General features: G+C 31.4%; 1 protein-coding gene across 1 annotated transcript; it reads left to right on the forward strand.

Moving 5' to 3' along the window:
• The first annotated feature begins 524 nt into the window (after positions 1-524).
• Positions 525-20,465, forward strand: LOC145280081 (large ribosomal subunit protein uL5-like). The gene is made up of 6 exons (XM_080131789.1): positions 525-620; positions 3,612-3,765; positions 6,223-6,329; positions 7,280-7,427; positions 20,128-20,222; positions 20,391-20,465. The coding sequence occupies exons 1-6, from the start codon at positions 615-617 to the stop codon at positions 20,418-20,420; spliced, it is 540 nt and encodes a 179-aa protein (XP_079987915.1). The 5' UTR covers positions 525-614; the 3' UTR covers positions 20,421-20,465.
• The last annotated feature ends 341 nt before the right edge of the window (positions 20,466-20,806 follow it).

Genomic DNA, 20,806 nt, shown 5'->3' on the forward strand with positions numbered 1-20,806 from the left:
TTTTTGTGCGCACGCAAAAATTGAATGCGCACGCAGGGAAACAAACATAAACACCAATAAAAACAATAAAGAATACATAGGATAATAAAGGTTTAAATATCATAAAAAAATTACTTGTACGACAATGTTAAATGTGATATTCGTTCAAAACAGAGCCGAATACCTCTAAAAATCAACATTTCAAAGGTAACTCTTTAATTGGTACTGTAGCGCACATTGACAAAAAAAAAAAAAAAAATCAGATTCGAGAAAAATTTCTCTTCTTTAGCTCGGAGACAAAATAATTTACACTTCGTTCTCAGCGTGAAAGCCAGAAAGCTGACTTGTTTTCTTCTGAAAGAATACGTTGCTTGTCTATTAGTGTCTCATTGGTTACCATGGTGATAATACTACAATATAAAGCAAATTTCGTATAAAAAATGATCTATGATCTAATGATTTTATAACGGTTAGCTATTCGATAAAAAATAATATTTGATTCTATAACATATAAAAACTTATGATTATATGTATTTTGTATTTAATATAAAAATTCGAAACTAAACATAGAAAAACTGATTTCCGTTTTTTTCCCGTCAGTCTCTGCTCCAATCGGCCTTTCCGGTTTAGCAAGAATGGCGGTGAGTAAACTTTCTATTAACGTCCGTGAAAATCAGAATAATCTGTTATCTTTAAGTTCATGTAACCATCATTTAAATCTAACATATATTAAAGATGTGTCTCCGCATTATACTGATATATTTTTTTCAGTTATTAATTATTTTATTTTCCTATTTATCGTATAAAATATGTGGACATCTTTCAGTAATTCTACCAAAAAACGTGTTGATAACGCTCGTGTTCTATGGAATATATCCCAGATATATCAGATCTAAAAATTGTATAACGTTCGTTTTAAACTATATATTTGTTTTACTGCTTTTATTTTGTATTTCTAATAATTGTTTTTATGAACTATATGCCAAGTATTTTTTTTTTATTTTCAAAATAAGCTATGGATGTTAGTTTTATTATTTTTACGTTCGAATTTTGGGTTAAAATATAATTTAATAAGATTTATTTCGTTTATAACTTTGTGACCCTATTTAACTATTTGGCAAAGAAAATGTTTGATTTTCTACAATTTAGATTTAAGATTCCTACGTGTCCTTCCGACTTGCCCCACGTTTTAGATTTTATTTTTTATTTATTATAAAGTTATTTAATTGTTTATTTCTTTATATATTATATACGTAAAGATCAGACTGACAAATCTAACAATCAAGCAAATATAATTAAGTTTTAAAACTTAATTTATATTTACTTGATCGTTAGATTTGTCAATCTGATTTTTTTTTCACTTTGTCTCGTAGCACATGGTCGTTTGCATCGTGATTACGGAAAAAAAAAATGAAATAAAAATAAACAAAAAAAAAAAACCCTCTAAAAATTAAATTCTCTTAAATATCCGAATATTTCGGAATCTCCACATAACCACATGGCTTCAAAATAACGAGGAAGACGTTCTCTTCAAATTCATCCTCATTAAAAGTATTTTCCTAAAGTGGTGTGGCACACCACTGGTGTGCCTCTTCTCCCCCGAGAAATGTTTATATTTGATTTCAGACGAAAAACTTAATAATAGCTGATTTTTATTTATTTTAGAAATAGATTTAGTGAAATCCGGTAAGTTTGTATAAAATCACTCTCCACCCTATCCTAGTTTTATTGGGAAGCTTGCCATACGGACTGTGAGTTAGTTGTAGAATTTATTCTATATGCCCAAACCGTTCTTCGGAGTATTCAACAAGAATGGTTCTTATAGAAAACTAAGCATTGGCGATTCTACATTTATTTAAAAAAATTAAAAATTTCTAAGGTTTGATTTTAAAAACTTTAAGCAGCTTAATGGCAATCTGGGTTTGTATTACTGTACACATAGATTCGAAAAAGTTGTCAAAAAAACAAATATATAACAAATGTTATCAAAGGCAAGATAAGTTACTTTTCTACCAAACTGGATATATTTTTTGTGTTTTTATTCAATGTAACATATTTATTCAGCTCGAAAAACATGCAGTGTTTACCGATGTATTGGACAATTCAAAATGGCGGCCGACTCTCTCTTACACACGGTAAGTTCGAGAAAAGGTGTTATAAATAATAAACTAGACAAAATACTATTAAAAAAACACCGAATATATGTTAACCTATGTCATGGTAATATATATTGAGCGAATTTCTAACAGTATTTTGTCTAGTTTATTATTTATAACACCTTTTCTCGAACTTACCGTGTTTAAGAGAGAGAGTTGGCCGCCATTTTGAATTGTCCAATACATCGGTAAACACTGCATGTTTTTCGAGCTGAATAAATATGTTACATTGAATAAAAACACAAAAAATATATCCAGTTTGGTAGAAAAGTAACTTATCTTGCCTTTGATAACATTTATTTGTTATATATTTGTTTTTTGACAACTTTTTCGAATCTATGTGTACAGTAATACAAACCCGGCAATCTTGTTAAAAACGTGAGTATTTATGCAGTATACGGGCCGTGCTAAAATAATTGAAACCCATTTACATGTGACTGTGTTGTTTTGTACTTTATTTTTATTACGGACGATTCTTTGAACTTTACGGAAGTTTAAAGATCATAATTCCAAACATTTTGTTATCTTAAAATGGCTGCTAATTTCAACCAAATTATAAAACTAGAATTAATTTGTATAATCACATGCATCTTGTAGCTAAAAAGTTCAAAACAACCAAAATTTCGTTCGAATTGTGTATTTAGAGAATAAGACAAACGAAAGGGGGGGTAAAATAATTTAAATATATAACAAATAACTGTTACCAAAGGCAATATAAGTGGTATTATTATACAAACACCGTGACAGCGTTAGGGTTAGGGTTAATTCGCTGTCACGGTGTTTGTATAAATTTACCATATAAGTTACTCTTCATCTTTGCCTTCTAATATATCCGTAAAAATTTATACATTCAATTAAATTTAATTTGAATAAAACAACCATAGTTATTTTGTTAAACCGTTTTCTTTTAGTTCAAATCGCAAATCATTACTTTCGTAGCTTTGAAATAAAAACCTCGGCAATTTGGAAGCTGAACTCATTGTTCTAAGGGAGCTAACTCTATTTTACTTCAGTAGTTGAAAAAATCATTTTCTTACAATTATATGCTTTTAAAAATAATTACAATGTCGCATTTTCTTAATTTTTTACTATTTTCTTACATTAAATAAAGTACTTGAAAAACATTTTTTCTTACATTTTTAGTAAAACAGTTACCTAACTTAGAACAGTGAGATGAGCTTCTGAATTACCTTAGGCTCACAATTATTTTGTAATTTCCAGCTTCACAGTCGTATAATAAATACAATTTTGACATTTTCATAGAAATACATTGCAAAAATGGGTTCGAATGTAGTTTTTATTAAAATTGACTTGGCTTGAATTAAGAGGAAAACTTGTTCCATATTTTTGTGTGCTTCTACAGAGTTTGAACCAAACCAAATTTTTTTTTTCTTTCGTGTATAAATCTACGTTTGTGAAATGCTTATTGTCTATTTGTTTAATCTTAATTTTTGTAAATTTTTTTTTTTAATAAAGGACAAAGAAGATAAACGCGCTAACAACCAAATGCGACAGCTTCGAATCCAGAAACTCTGCCTCAACATTTGCGTTGGCGAGTCTGGTGATAGATTGACCCGTGCAGCCAAGGTGTTGGAACAACTCACAGGACAACAGCCCGTTTTTTCTAAAGGTAACATTTATTGCGATTAAATTTTACTAATTTTATTAACCTTATTACAATCATCGATAAATGCAATCTTGTCAAACACAGACTTGGCTTCCTATAAGGGAGATAACTCGTCGGAAATGAATGAATCCACCCAAATCTTCAGAAATGATCGTTGCTTCTACAAACTCGACATATTTCTAGATTTTTTTTTTCTTTATCACCAATTGTTTAATTCACCACGTGGGCATTTATTGATCCGTGTTATGAATGGTTCACAAATCGGCCAGACATTTGGAGAATTTTAGATGTTCACTCAATGTTTACATGGTTTCCTGATTAATTTTCAGGTTATCTGTTTAACAATTGCTGATTTCCTTTGTAGCCTTTTAATGTCAGATGGTCATTTTTATTTTTTCACTAAATCATTTAACTTGATAGTTATGTTTACTTGATTCTTTTGCAAGATATCAGTTTTTTTTTTTTTTTTTTTTTTTTTTTTTTTTTTTGCAGACTCTCTCTCTTTCTATGAAAAATCAAATAATACAAAATTTTCACCGATTATTAAATTAAGTGAAGAATGAACTTTATAATGGTGTAGTTTTTGTTTTGTTTTTCCGTAATCGATATTTATAAATTTTTTGCCTACACCCCACTTTTTTATTTGTGGGTACGAATATGCTAAAATTATTAGCCGAAACTGAGCAAAATATATTGTATTGTGGGGAGGGTGAGGATTATAGAGAAAACAAAAGAAACTGTGCACATATCAGATTTTAAGGTTGAAAATCCGAATTTTGAATGTTTAATTTTTCATCTTTTGTGTTTTGAAGTGAAATTTGTTGAATATATTAATCTTTGAGGTTAGCCAAAACAAAAAAAAAAAAATATTTTTTGCAAAACACTACTTTTAAATCTTAAAATTATATATATATCTATATATATCTTTTAGTGAGCCCAATATTGCTAATACATCATTAAATAGGAAATGCTTTGAAGAATTATATCACATAGGATTAGTGAATCTCTTGACATATCAAAGGCCTTCGATAAGGTATGGCATAAGGGCCTACTTCACAAGATTTCCAGCTACGGTATTATTGGAAATGTTTTCTCAATCATTAAATCATTTCTTTCTGATAGGTTCATAAGAGTAGTGGTTGATGGGCAGAAATCAGAGGCCCACAGTATTAATGTTGGAGTCCTCCATGGGGTCCATCCTGGGCCTAACTCTCTTCTTGATCTACATCAGTGATCTCCCAAAACACACTTAAATCATTCGTTGACATCTATGCTGATGACACGACCATCTACGGCAACGCATCAAAGGCCGTAAATGACAAAGTTCTCTCTAATTCTCTCTCCTCTGATCTTGAGCGCGTGGTACAATGGGGGAAGAGGTGTCTGGTCACTTTTAATGCATCCAAAACCAAGCTTCTATCTTTACATCATCAACACTCTGATCCCCATCTGGCATCAATTGAAATGGATGGCTCTCGTCTTGGAGAGGCTCCATGTTTTGACAAGCTTCTGGGTTTAACTTTTACTCCTGATCTGAAATGAAACACGTACATCAAATCTGTTGCCAGGGACGCTGGGAAAATGGTGGGATCCTTCTACCGCTCCAGAAGATATCTCACTACTAATGCAATTCTCTATCTATATAAAAGCCAAGGGCGTCCAAAGATGGAGTACTGCTACCATATCTGGGTAGGAGCTGCTAAAAACAGGCTGTCCTGCCATAACAGAGTACAAAATAGACTTCGTGGTTTGGTGGGGATGCCCTTTTCTCTTCCCTGCAACCTCTCTACCACAGAAGAGACGTTGCGAGCCTGTCTTTGTTTTATCGTTATTTCCATGGCAAGTGCTCGTTTGAGCTCCAATCTCTTGCCCCCCCCCCCCTTGCCAATCTTTCACGAGAAACGCCTGTCTGGCTGAAACTACTGTCAATAATTTTCCCCACTCTTTATCTGTGCCTAAATCCAAACGTAGATTCCATGAGCAGAGCTTCTTTCTCAGAAGTGCACGATTGTGGAACTCTTCCGTTCGCCTGTTTCTCACCTGACTGCAACTTTTTGGTTCAAGCAAATCAGTTTAGTTAAAAGCAATAAACGTAAGATTATTATCGTAGCCTTCAATTACAAAGTACTTTACACAATCTTTGCATAACAAGATTCTATTTACTAATTTATTTAATAATTGTAATTATTAAAGATTGTCAAAGCTGCAGTAGTCCCCCCCCTCCCCATTAAATTCAAGTTTCTGAAATGGTTTTTCTCTTGCATTTATGGTAGCAAATAAAGACTTCTGTTTGTCTTTAATGTGCAATCATGGTGCTAAATAAATTCCATAATGCAACACTGCACCGGCTTTTTAATGCCAACTCCAGTTACTCAATTTATGGAACAATCTCTTGAAATTTGAAATTTAAAACCTTTTTGAATTGGTCAATTTGATAAATTGTCTGTTTGTCCTCTCCAGCGAGATATACTGTCCGATCCTTTGGCATCAGAAGAAATGAAAAAATTGCTGTCCACTGCACTGTCCGTGGGGCCAAGGCTGAGGAGATTCTTGAAAGGGGCTTAAAGGTGAGTTTCATCAATGCATCTCTCTCTCTCTTTACGATCACCACGAAAAAATTATTTTTTAAATATTTCCATATTTGAAATTGCTCTTTTAAAATGTTACTTGTGTCAGGATGAGAGTTCTTGGCTTTTTAGTCAAATTCCGCTTTCAATATAGAAAAAAGTGATTTCTGCTTAAATTGCTCAAACATCTTGCGAGTTTGCTACCTTTTCATTGAAATCACTTTTTATTTATTTATCTCCCCCCCCCATTTTTTATTACTAAAAATGGTCATTTTTTCATCAGATAGGGTACTTTTGTTTTAAATGTTTTCCGTGTTTTTTCCTTGACACACATACACACTGAATTTTAACTCTTTTGAAACTGAAAAATTTGTGCTGTTCCTCTTTCCATGTATACGGCATAATCACGTTGGCACACCGGTTCCTGCTGGATCACCAAAGTTAACTGATGTTGAACCTGGTCAGTACTAAATGAGTGACCGTTTGGGATTTCCAGGTGCTGTATGTGCTCTCTGCATTGTTACCAGTTGTCCTGGACTTCTCCTTGCCACTGGACTCAGTGTTGTTTCAGGAGAGCTCTGGTTGGATTTGTGCGACCTTTGCCTCACAATTACACGCACAGCGATTAAACGGATGCATCGACATGCACATAAAGAGGAACCGTATCCCTAGGTTGTGAAATTATCTATTTCACAGTTTTTGTCTTTGTTATACTTTAATACTATATAGAAGCACAAAACGTTTGCTATATTTACTGAGCGTTTTTGTGTCATGACGAACATCAATGCAATTATGTAATAAGTAAAGAAATACAAAAAATATGTATTCATCAGTGTATCATGATTCTAAATGCTAAATTATTGGTCATTTTTAAGTTGAATAGAATTTTTATTTCATTGTGAAGAGTCTCTGGCTTTTCTTTTGTTAAACTTTTTCTTTTCCTCTTTTAGGTTAGAGAATATGAATTGAGAAAAGCTAATTTCTCAGAAACTGGTAACTTTGGTTTTGGAATTCAAGAACACATTGATTTGGGAATCAAATATGATCCAAATATTGGTATTTATGGAATGGATTTCTACATTGTCCTTGGACGACCAGGTGAGCGTTTTCATTTATTTTTTTTTTAATGTCCTAACTAATATAAGAACTAATTTTTGCATTGTGGCACAGAATGTCAGCCTTTTTTTCTGCTGACATTTTGACTTTCACGGTGCTATATTAAACTTTTTCCATAATGCAACGCTGTGCCATTTTTATATTGGTTCCAGTTACTAAATTTATGGAACATTTTTTTTATACAATTTTATATCGAATTTAAACAAATGATAGGTGTAGATCCCGTAAATATTGTTGCATAACAGTACTTACTTTTTTTTTTTTTTTTTTTTTTTTTTTTTTTTTTTTTACATTAAAACTGGTTGTTTTCCTGAATTTGAATGAAATGAAGGGGTACAAAATGTGCATTTTAGGGATTGGCCGTTAATTTTGCACATGTTTACCAATTACTCCACTGTGTTTTTACTTAGGATGTCAAAGTTAATTTCTAGATAATAAATTAAGAAACAGATGAGAAGAACAAAGAGATGTATTACTCCAAGTCTTTAGGAATTCTCAGTAATCATCTTAACAATTGTAAGTTTTCCTGTATTGTATTATTAGAAATAAGCGCATATTATTACATTGACTGTTTTGTAATAAAATTCTGTGCCACTGATGTGCAGCATAAATTATTGTAACACAAATTGGTTCTTTTTTCTTTCTGCATTTGTGGGAGCAAATAAAGACTCTAGTTTGTCTTTAATTTGCTGTCATGTTGCTAAAATAATCCCATAATGCAACACTGCGCCGACTTTTTCGGCTCCAGTTACTCAATTTATGGAACAATCTTTAGAAACTTAGAAACTTCTGAATTCAATTTTAATAAAATGCAACTAAGTACTCAATATATATTTAATAAAATGCAACTAAGTACTATATATATATATATATATATATATATATATATAATCAATTTTTACATTCCCTCCCTTTTTTTTTTTTTTTTTTTTTTTTATAAATTTCACCTAATTTTAAGTATGCAATTATCACTTTTTTAAAGATAATTCAATCAAAAATTTTTTTATTTTTTTTGCAAAATTGTAAGATAATTCACAGTTTTTCTTTTTCTGCAATGCAACATTTGAAGATACTTATTTGAAATTGAGGGTTTGTATTACTGTATACATTCGAAAAAGTTGTCAAAAAAACAAATATATAACAAATAAATGTTATCAAAGGTAAGATAAGTTACTTTGTTGGCTAACTGGATAATTTTCTAGTGTTTTTTATTTAATGTAACATATTTATTCAGCTCGAAAAAGTGTTTACCGCTGTATTGGAAAATATAAAATGACGCCCGAGTCTCTCTTTGATACGGTAAGTTTGGGAAAAGGAGTTAAAAATTAAAAATATGCAAAATACTGTTAAAAACCCACCGAATATATGCCAGCCCATGTTACAGTAACATATTAAGCGAGTTTCTAGCAGTTTTTTGTCTAGTTTTTTATTTATAACTACATTTCCCAAACTTACCGTTTCAAATAGTCAGGCGCCATTGTAAATTTTGTAATACATCGGTAAACACTGTATGTTTTTCGAGCTGAATAAACGTGTTACATTAAATAAAAAAACTAGAAAATTATCCAGTTAGGTAGAAAAGTAATTTATCTTGCCTTTGATAACATTTGTTATATATTTGTTTTTTTAGTAACTTTTTCGAATCTGTGTATGGTAATATAAACCTGAAATTGAATATTTTTACTTAAGTAAAATTGGCTGATTGTAAGTTTTCAGTTTTGTTAAAACTTTAAGAAATGTTTGCATTGTGGCACAGAATGTCTGCCTTTTTTCTGCTGACATTTTGACTTTCACGGTGCTATATTAAACTTTTTCCATAATGCAACGCTGTGCCATTTTTATATTGGTTCCAGTTACTAAATTTATGGAACATTTTTTGTTTATACTTTATAAACGAACGATAGATGTGTAGATCACGTAAACGTTGTCACATAATAGTACTTACATCCTTTTGCCTCGTTCGATCCTCATTTGTCATTTGAACAAATATCGCATTTAATAATGGCCGCATTTCATTAAATAGGAGTTGCTTCTATTTTAACAGGAGTCTAAACCCTTTTTTTAGTTTTTCTACAATCTATCCTCATCACTCGTGCTGATTTCTGTATTTATATTATAATAAATATATTTTGTTTTACTCAAGACATGAACAATAAGCATTCCGCATATTTTTGTTTTTGTACGATATTTTATTTTTATATCACGGTTAATTTCTGAGTACTAATTGGATAGAAACCTTTACAGTGTGGAACAATACAATTGTCTCCCTAAAAAAAAACATTACAACTTTATTTTAAAACTTATTGAAAAAAATCAATTCCGGTAATTTGATTATGTAGTTGAGCTAACATCTATTAAATGTATCCGCCTTCAGCCTCGATATGGGTCTGGAACTAGGAACATGCCTTTGCCACAAGCGTTGGATGGCGGAAATGAGGCTGGGTTTGGTGTTGTTGGTGATCTTGATGTATGACTAAACGAAGTAGTCCAACGGGTCCAGGTCGGGGAAGGAGGGGGGCACCAGTGAGAGAAGTGTACAAAATTGTAGCACTCCTAGATACAAGCTTGGATCTGTCTGGCACCCAGGATCTGCCAGCAGACACCCAATTGTACCAGGGAGTCGCCACACTCTTCAGCGCGTCCAGGTACACTTTAGTGTTGACTTTCAAGCCGGCTTCAAAGATAAGGTGGCCCTCACTTAAAAACCGTGGCTTGAAACTTTTTCATCACCCTGGGTACGTCCCTGTTATCTGGAATTGTATTTTGAGGGTGCTAGCAATGATCCTGTTGTCATAACTTGAATTAGTAGGGAGTATGAGTCGTACATGGGTGCATCTCCTCGCTTGTTAAACATTGTGTCCCTTTCTGGCATGATAGAAGGCTCCTATCACTCTTGGAATTTGTAGTTTGCAAAAAAAAAAAATAAAGAAAAACGTTTTTCATCTAATGGAAATGGAATCGTGTCTTTTCTAGAGCGACAATCTTATCGTTCCATCCTGTATATGTGCATGTCACTTGTATGAAAAAATATTCTACAGCGTTTTAGGAGCTGTTTTCTATAAAATGAGGAATTCAGTAAAGTTTGGAAATAATTTTGTACTAAAAAAAAAACGCTAACATTAAACAGTTTTTTTCAAATTGTAAATGTATCTTTTTTTTTTTTTTTTTTTTTTTTTTTTCATCTGTGGTAGTAAATAAAGACTTTTGTTTGTCTTTAATGCGCAATCATGGTGCTAAATTAATTCCATAATGCAACACTGCACCGGCTTTTTAATGCCGACTCCAGTTACTCAATTTATGGAACAATCTTTAAACTTTTACTGAAAATTAATTACTGAAATTTTATAAATTTATTTAAAATGTAAATTTTATCTGTGTTTTTTTTTTTTGCTGGAAATGAATTTCTATTTGGTTGAATTTTTTTTTTTTTTTTTTTTCCATGTTTGCTAGAGGGATTGAGTCTAGATTTTATATATTTGTTTTTTTAATAACTTTTTCGAATCTATGTGTACGGTAATACAAACCTGAAATTGAATATTTTTACTTAAGTAAAATTGGCTGATTGTAAGTTTTCCATTTTGTTAAAACTTTTGCATTGTGGCACAGAATGTCTGCCTTTTTTCTGCTGACATTTTGACTTTCACGGTGCTATATTAAACTTTTTCCATAATGCAACGCTGTGCCATTTTTATATTGGTTCCAGTTACTAAATTTATGGAACATTTTTTGTTTATCTATATATATAAAAGCCAAACGTCTGTGTGTATGTATGTTTGTTTGTAACGCTAAAACTTTTGAAAGACGGAACCAAACTTGACAAATTTGGTATCATATCGAAGCCCCATCACCCGGATGACAAATATCGAAATTTCACGTCAAACGGACCACTAGAAGTTGGTCAACTGATCAGTTATCTTCGAGGGGGGCCCCAATAAAACCTGTCATTAACGCTAAAACTTGAGATGAAAGATTCCTCTCCCCTAAGAATAAAACATATGTTCAATATCTGCTTTTGTTTTTTCATTGTTTATACGGTCCCGAGCAACGCCGGGTAGCCCTGCTAGTACTTTATAAACGAACGATAGATGTGTAGATCACGTAAACGTTGTCACATAATAGTACTTACATCCTTTTGCCTCGTTCGATCCTCATTTGTCATTTGAACAAATATCGCATTTAATAATGGCCGCATTTCATTAAATAGGAGTTGCTTCTATTTTAACAGGAGTCTAAACCCTTTTTTTAGTTTTTCTACAATCTATCCTCATCACTCGTGCTGATTTCTGTATTTATATTATAATAAATATATTTTGTTTTACTCACGACATAAACAATAAGCATTCCGCATATTTTTGTTTTTGTACCATATTTTATTTTTATATCACGGTTAATTTCTGAGTACTAATTGGATAGAAACCTTTACAGTGTGGAACAATACAATTGTCTCCCTAAAAAAACATTACAACTTTATTTTAAAACTTATTGAAAAAAATCAATTCCGGTAATTTGATTATGTAGTTGAGCTAACATCTAGTAAATGTATCTGCCTTCAGCCTCGATATGGGTCTGGAACTAGGAACATGCATTTGCCACAAGCGTTGGATGGCGGAAATGAGGCTGGGTTTGGTGTTGTTGGTGATCTTGATGTATGACTAAACGAAGTAGTCCAACGGGTCCAGGTCGGGGAAGGAGGGGGGCACCAGTGAGAGAAGTGTACAAAATTGTAGCACTCCTAGATACAAGCTTGGATCTGTCTGGCACCCAGGATCTGCCAGCAGACACCCAATTGTACCAGGGAGTCGCCACACTCTTCAGCGCGTCCAGGTACACTTTAGTGTTGACTTTCAAGCCGGCTTCAAAGATAAGGTGGCCCTCACTTAAAAACCGTGGCTTGAAACTTTTTCATCACCCTGGGTACGTCCCTGTTATCTGGAATTGTATTTTGAGGGTGCTAGCAATGATCCTGTTGTCATAACTTGAATTAGTAGAGAGTATGAGTCGTACATGGGTGCATCTCCTCGCTTGTTAAACATTGTGTCCCTTTCGGGCATGATAGAATTCACTCTTGGAATTTGTAGTTTGCAAAAAAAAAAAAAAAGAAAAGTTTTTCATCAAACGGAAATGGAATCGTGTCTTTTCTAGAGCGACAATCTTATCGTTCCACCCTGTATATGTGCATGTCACTTGTATGAAAAAATATTCTACAGCGTTTTAGGAGCTATTTTCTATAAAATGAGGAATTCAGTAAAGTTTGGAAATAATTTTGTACTAAAAAAAAACGCGCTAACATTAAACAGTTTTTTTTTTTTTTTTCAAATTGTAAATGTATCTTTTTTTTTTTTTTTTGCATCTGTGGTAGTAAATAAAGACTTTTGTTTGTCTTTAATGCGCAATCATGGTGCTAAATTAATTCCATAATGCAACACTGCACCGGTTTTTTAATGCCGACTCCAGTTACTCTATTTATGGAACAATCTTAAAACTTTTACTGAAAATTAACTAATTACTGAATTTTTTTAAATTCATACACCTATTTAAAATCTAAATTTTATCTATTTTTTTGCTGGAAATGAATTTCTATTTGGTTGGATTTTATTTTTCCATGTTTGCTAGAGGGATTGAGTCTAGATTTTATCTATTAACATTGGCTACCTGCGAGATAGAGGATTTACGAAATTGAAAATTGGACTGGTCCCAAAATGCATAAGTTCTGGTCAACTATGGGAATTTCCATCTTTTACAGAAATCCAAAATCTATATGAAAAATTTTCTTTGATTTATTTCTGAGATTAATTCATATCTACTCAATTTTTTTATTTTTATTTATTTATTTTTTTTTTCTTTGAGGGGTGTAGTAAATACCGGCCATGAATGCTCTTTAGGCATTCAATGGCTACACCCAAGATTAAGCTCTCCTTTGGTGAGGAGGCAGAAAAATGTCTATTTCTTACTACTATAATACTTAGTTTTGTTCATAAATAGACACCCACTGTATGATATCATGTGCCAGTTTAAAAAAAATTGAAATTTATACATCTGAATTTATAATTCATGGCACACAATTTTACATAAGTGCCAAGTTTCATGAGAATAGCTTGAAAAATAAATAAATGGTGGCAAAATTACCAAATTCTGATAACCTTTGAACTACTAATGGTATTTGCATCTTTTACATAGCTCTTTTCACGCAAGTTGATAGAATAACAATTATCTAAAAAGAAAAAAAATGAACATGTAATGCTACACTGATGTGCAGGGAGAATTATTGTAACACAAATTGCTTCTTTTCTCTTTCTGCATTTGTGGGAGCAAATAAAGACTCTAGTTTGTCTTTAATTTGCTGTCATGTTGCTAAAATAATCCCATAATGCAACACTGCACCGACTTTTTCGGCTCCAGTTACTCAATTTATGGAACAATCTTTAGAAACTTATAAACTTCTGAATTCAATTTTAATAAAATGCAACTAATTATAACTTGCATATATAAAAACCATCTTCAATTTTTACATATCCTGTCTTCATTTTAAGTATAAAACCATCATTTTTAAAGAATATTTAAAAAAAAAAAAAAAAAAAATTCTTTTTTTTTTTTTTTTTTTTTTTTTCCCTAAAATTGTAAGATTATAATTTGCATTTTTTTCTTTTCTGCAATGCAACATTTGAAGATACTTTTTGAAATTGAACATTTTTAATTAAGCAAAATTGGCAGATTTTAAAACAGTTTTCCATCATTTTAAACCTTTAAAAAATCTTTGCATTGTGGCACAGAATGTCTGCCATTTTTCTGCTGACATTTTGACTTTCATGGTGCTATATTAAACTTTTTCCATAATACAACGCTGTGCCATTTTTATATTGGTTCCAGTTACTAAATTTATGGAACATTTTTTATACAACTTTACATCCACTTTAAACAAATGATAGATGTGTAGATCCCGTAAATATTGTCGTATAATAGTACTTACATCCTTTTGTCTCTCATTGTACAGCTTGTGGGTGTGTTCTTGTGGAGAATTGGTAATTTTGAGAAGGTGATAAAAGTCGATAAACCTATTCCACAATCTGTTAAAGACATTAAAAGCTTTATAAAACATGATATTATATTGTACTAGCGGGGTTGGCTGGGTGTTTGGAGGTGTGTGTGTTTGTTGGTGAGGAGGTAGTAGATCAAAATAAATAAAAACAACTTTTTCATCACCTTGGGTACGTCCCTGTTATCTGGAATTGTATTTTGAGGGTGCTAGCAATGATCCTGTTGTCATAACTTGAATTAGTAGAGAGTATGAGTCGTACATGGGTGCATCTCTAGCAGTATCAGAATTTTTGTAGGAATTTTTGACACCCCTAACACGAAACTGCGAATACAATATAAAAATCTCGTAATTTCTCTGTTAAAAGTGGGTTATTTATTTTCTTTATGGATTATACTTCCAAAATAAACTATTACAGTTGTTTTAAAAGTAATAAAAATATTTTTATTTTTTTTTAAAACAGTAATGAATTTTCCGAACTCAATATTTTTCAATTTTTAAACTCAATATTTTTCAATTTTAAAAATCTATCAAAATTTTTCTATTGATTCTATTTTTACGATATTTTCAGGGTCAATGTGAAATTTTATGTTCTTTCCAATAAACCGAATATAATATTTTAGACAAACGTTTTTTTTAAATTCACGCCCCCCCATTTTCACGCCCCCCCCCCCCATTTTCAACTTTCTCTTAAAAAGTAAATAATTAATTTATGTTCAATAGTTTTATATATCACAAATTGAAGAGAAAAGGTCAATAAATAATATATTCAAATTTAAAACAAAAAAAAAAAATCAGTTTTTTAGAAATTTACCTGTAAAGTCCGAAGTTTAAAACCTTATTTTATAAGAACACATTTTTTCTTTTTGTCTTTTTTTTTTTTTTTTAATGAAACCTTGGTCCTTGCTCCTTTAATTGAAAAAAAAATTAGGGCTTGAATTACATTTTTCGAGGAGTTATAAGCTTAGAAAGATAGGGGGTCGAATAATTTACGCCTCTCATTTTGAAATGTCTATTAAAAAGTAAATAATTAATTTATGTTTAATAGTTTTATATATCACAAATTGAAGAGAAAAGGTCAATAAATAATATATTCAAATTTAAAACAAAAAAAAAAATCAGTTTTTTAGAAATTTACCTGTAAAGTCCGAAGTTTAAAACCTTTTTAAAAAAAAAAAAAACACATTGTTTTGTTTTGTTTTTTTTTTTTAAATAAAACCTTGGTCCTTACTCCTTTAATTGAAAAAAAAAATTAGGGCTTGAATTACATTTTTCGAGGAGTTATAAGCTTGGAAAGATGGGGTGGAATTATTCACTATTTTCACGAAATTTCTGACACTGCTAGTGCATCTCCTCGCTTGTTAAACATTGTGTCCCTTTCGGGCATGATAGAATTCACTCTTGGAATTTGTAGTTTGCAAAAAAAAAAAAAAAAGTTTTTCATCAAACGGAAATGGAATCGTGTCTTTTCTAGAGCGACAATCTTATCGTTCCACCCTGTATATGTGCATGTCACTTGTATGAAAAAATATTCTACAGCGTTTTAGGGGCTGTTTTCTATAAAATGAGGAATTCAGTAAAGTTTGGAAATAATTTTGAACTAAAAAAAAAAAAACGCTAACATTAAACAGTTTTTTCAAATTGTAAATGTATCTTTTTTTTGCATCTGTGGTAGTAAATAAAGACTTTGTTTGTCTTTAATGCGCAATCATGGTGCTAAATTAATTCCATAATGCAACACTGCACCGGTTTTTTAATGCCGACTCCAGTTACTCAATTTATGGAACAATCTTTAAACTTTTACTGAAAATTAACTAATTACTGAATTTTTATAAATTCATACACCTATTTAAAATCTAAATTTTCTCTTTATTTTTTTTTTTATTTTTTTTTGCTGGAAATGAATTTCTATTTGGTTGGATTTTTTTTTTTCCATGTTGCTAGAGGGATTGAGTCTAGATTTTATCTATTAACATTGGCTACCTGCGAGATAGAGGATTTACGAAATTGAAAATTGGACTGGTCCCAAAATGCATAAGTTCTGATCAACTATGGGAATTTCCATCTTTTACAGAAATCCAAAATCTATATGAAAAATTTTCTTTGATTTATTTCTGAGAGTAATTCATATCTACTCAATTTTTTTATTTTTATTTATTTATTTTTTTTTTCTTTGAGGGGTGTAGTAAATACCGGCCATGAATGCTCTTTAGGCATTCAATGGCTACACCCAAGATTAAGCTCTCCTTTGGTGAGGAGGCAGAAAAATGTCTATTCTTACTACTATAATACTTAGTTTTGTTCATAAATAGACACCCACTGTATGATATCATGTGCCAGTTTAAAAAAAATTGAAATTTATACATCTGAATTTATAATTCATGGCACACAATTTTACATAAGTGCCAAGTTTCATGAGAATAGCTTGAAAAATAAATTAAATGGTGGCAAAATTACCAAATTCTGATAACCTTTGAACTACTAATGGTATTTGCATCTTTTACATAGCTCTTTTCACGCAAGTTGATAGAATAACAATTATCTAAAAAGAAAAAAATGAACATGTAATGCTACACTGATGTGCAGGGAGAATTATTGTAACACAAATTGCTTCTTTTCTCTTTCTGCATTTGTGGGAGCAAATAAAGACTCTAGTTTGTCTTTAATTTGCTGTCATGTTGCTAAAATAATCCCATAATGCAACACTGCACCGACTTTTTCGGCTCCAGTTACTCAATTTATGGAACAATCTTTAGAAACTTATAAACTTCTGAATTCAATTTTAATAAAATGCAACTAATTATAACTTGCATATATAAAAACCATCTTCAATTTTTACATATCCTGTCTTCATTTTAAGTTTATACTTAAAATGAAGACAGGATATGTAAAAATTGAAGATGGTTTTTATATATGCAAGTTATAATTGTCATCATTTTTAAAGAATATTTAAAAAAAAAATTCTTTTTTTTTTTTTTTTTTTTTTTTTTCCCCTAAAATTGTAAGATTATAATTTGCATTTTTTTCTTTTCTGCAATGCAACATTTGAAGATACTTTTTGAAATTGAACATTTTTAATTAAGCAAAATTGGCAGATTTTAAAACAGTTTTCCATCATTTTAAACCTTTAAAAAATCTTTGCATTGTGGCACAGAATGTCTGCCATTTTTCTGCTGACATTTTGACTTTCATGGTGCTATATTAAACTTTTTCCATAATACAACGCTGTGCCATTTTTATATTGGTTCCAGTTACTAAATTTATGGAACATTTTTTATACAACTTTACATCCACTTTAAACAAATGATAGATGTGTAGATCCCGTAAATATTGTCGTATAATAGTACTTACATCCTTTTGTCTCTCATTGTACAGCTTGTGGGTGTGTTCTTGTGGAGAATTGGTAATTTTGAGAAGGTGATAAAAGTCGATAAACCTATTCCACAATCTGTTAAAGACATTAAAAGCTTTATAAAACATGATATTATATTGTACTAGCGGGGTTGGCTGGGTGTTTGGAGGTGTGTTTGTTGGTGAGGAGGTAGTAGCTCAATTAAAAAAAAACAAAACAAAAAAAAAAACGTTGTCCGGGTGTTTGGAGGTGTAAAAGAAAGAAAAATATGAGGTTAAGGTGAAAAAAAAAGTCTGACATGTTACCCCAACGTTAAAGAGGCAGAACTGGTGAAATTAAACGTTTAAAAAAACAGCAGGTGGTTAAACTAACGTCTACGTTTTCTAGGTCAAACATAAATCGTAGTAGTAAAAAAGGAAAATGAAGGAATGATTATTTTATTTATTTTTTTGCTACCCCTCCTTGTAGAAAAGCGAGCCGTTAAGGATGAAGGATTAATGTTTTTAGCCAATTTTTTTTATATTTGTCGTCTGATATACCAATCGGGCAAAAATCCGTCGCCTGTGTGGAAAGTTTTTGCGAGACATACAAACACACACACACACTAACACACATTTTGGCTTTTATATATATAGACTAGCGGGGGTTACCCGGCATTGATCGGGTGTTTGTAGGTGTGTATGTTTTTGGGTAAATGAAAAGAAAAATCGTTGGCTGGGTGTTTGTTTTAAAAATGACAAAAAAAAAACCCGAAGTCTTGACACGCAGTTGAAAAATAACAAAATGTGAAAAAGAAAAAAAAAAACGTGCACCGTTTAACAGCAGGTTCCCGTTTTTGACGAGTTAATGACGTTGGCTTTGAGTGTTGGACAGTGTTTTATTTACCGCGAGTCTGCTTCTTTTTTATATGAAAAAGCTTAATGCACATGCGGCGATCAAAAAATATTGAATATTTATCTTTTGAAAGTCGGGCAAATTAAATAGACAGGCGACCCCGGTTGTTTACTCATAGATATTATCATTTAGGCGCGATATAAAAAGTTTTAAGAAGTTGTGAGGCGACCGATCGGTTCTCGGAAAAAGCCTTTCTTGGACGTACACGAAAACACACATTTTCACTTTTATATTTATAGATAATATTTTGATTGATTTTCTTTTGTGTACCCCCTCCTCCCCTGGGAGAGAGACTGGTTTATTGGCCATATTTTTGAATATTAGAAATTTATTTGGAAAGGTAACTTTAAAGTTAAAATTGTATGCCAGCTGGAGTTCTATTTGATCCTGCTGTTTGGTTATGTTTCTGCAGTTCTAGGTCTATCCTCCCAGGATTTATCTTCTTGCACTTTAAGGGGGTTAATTTTCTGTAAGCCAGAGTTCTCTTCCTCTAAAATACTGACGTTTCCATCCTCACTTTCTGATCTTATGGTGAAAGGGAGACAAACCAACCTTATTGGTTTTATAAAGCTTTTTTTTTTCTTTTCTTTTTTTTTATTATAGTGTCAATTCGATAACTTTTATATTTCTGAAGTTAAAAGGTTTATCAATATGAACATTTCACATTTGGATAATTAAAACTTAAACATAATTTTGACTACTTGTGGTGGGCCCCCCCCCCCCCCCCCCCCAAAAAAAAGGTGCTGGACAATAAAGGAAAAACTAAATAAAAAGAAATGTTTATCAGCAAAATGAAGTTATAGGAAGTTAGCTTGGGCAGGAAGTTGTTCACCAAGGAACGCAGACAGCTGAAATAGAATTGTTAATTATGGTGTGACTGGGACAAAAAATCGGACATAAAAGTTGGTATACTTAGTTTCTAGGCAATTTGGGAGTGGTAGTGGATTTTGTGACAGTTTAGGAAATGTCTTAAGTTTATGACAGTTGACTTGTTTTTCAATTTAGAACAGAAGCTAGATCAAAGTAGGTTGATGACTAGCCTACGTGGATGTGAACCTTAGCATTCAGGGGGTAGTTTTCCTTGATGTTATGCACACCCAGAGCCCAATTAATATCTATGAAATGTATTGGAATTTTTCTTTTGTATTGTTTTGTGAACCAATGTCCAGTGCCCCCTCTCCCTCCCAAAACAGTCGTCAATATGAAAGAAAACACTGCCAGAAGAAAAGCCATTGCACACAATGTTGGGGTCGGTGATTGTTGGTAAACGAGGAGCATTTGGTTTCCATTTTCAATGAAAAATCTTCCCTCAACCCCAAACTACTTAAACCTTTTTTTTTAATAGATTTTTAAATTTGAATATATTTTTCTAGTTATAAATTCTTAACACTGTTATTTTTCAGGTTACAATGTAAGTCTACGTCGAAGGAGAAAAAGTAAAATTGGCATTAAGCACAAAGTCACCAAAGAAGAAGCCATGAAATGGTTCCAACAGAAGGTAATGACCATTTTCTTTATTTTAAAAGTTCAATTTTTTAAGAAATGTTTATCTAACATCTGAAATGGTTTCTAGATTTTATACATAAAATGCAAATAGTATAGATAAGATTTATATTGAAATAAACTTTAAATTTGCAAACTAAATTTTATTTTATTTTCTTTGCAGTTTGATGGTATCATCCTTCCTGGAAAATAACTTGATAACAAATTTAAAACTGAAATAAAGCCCCTTTTATGTGAATTTTAGTATTTTCTTTTTCTTTTTTTTTTTTTTTTTTTTTTTTTTTTCATACCTGCAAACACTTTATGAATGATCTATAAAAATTTGAAATTTAAGCAAATGGAGAAATGAATATTTGAATATATCATGTATTGGATAATCTGTTTCTTCTGTTTATACTCTTGACTAATCCGACTTGAAGGTTTTTCTGCAAACAAAAATCACTTGCAAATGGAAAAGAGCCACAATTTTTAATAGTTTGGGTTCTGGAATAATTGTACGATTCTGTAAAAAAAAATTTTTTTTTTTTTTTTTTTTTTTCAAACTTTTTCCGCTTGGTTTTGACCAAAAATATTTCTAAC

This window comes from Euprymna scolopes, chromosome 7 (genome assembly GCF_053919585.1).
Source record: "Euprymna scolopes isolate OS-2025 chromosome 7, ASM5391958v1, whole genome shotgun sequence".
Lineage (NCBI taxonomy): Eukaryota > Metazoa > Mollusca > Cephalopoda > Sepiida > Sepiolidae > Euprymna > Euprymna scolopes.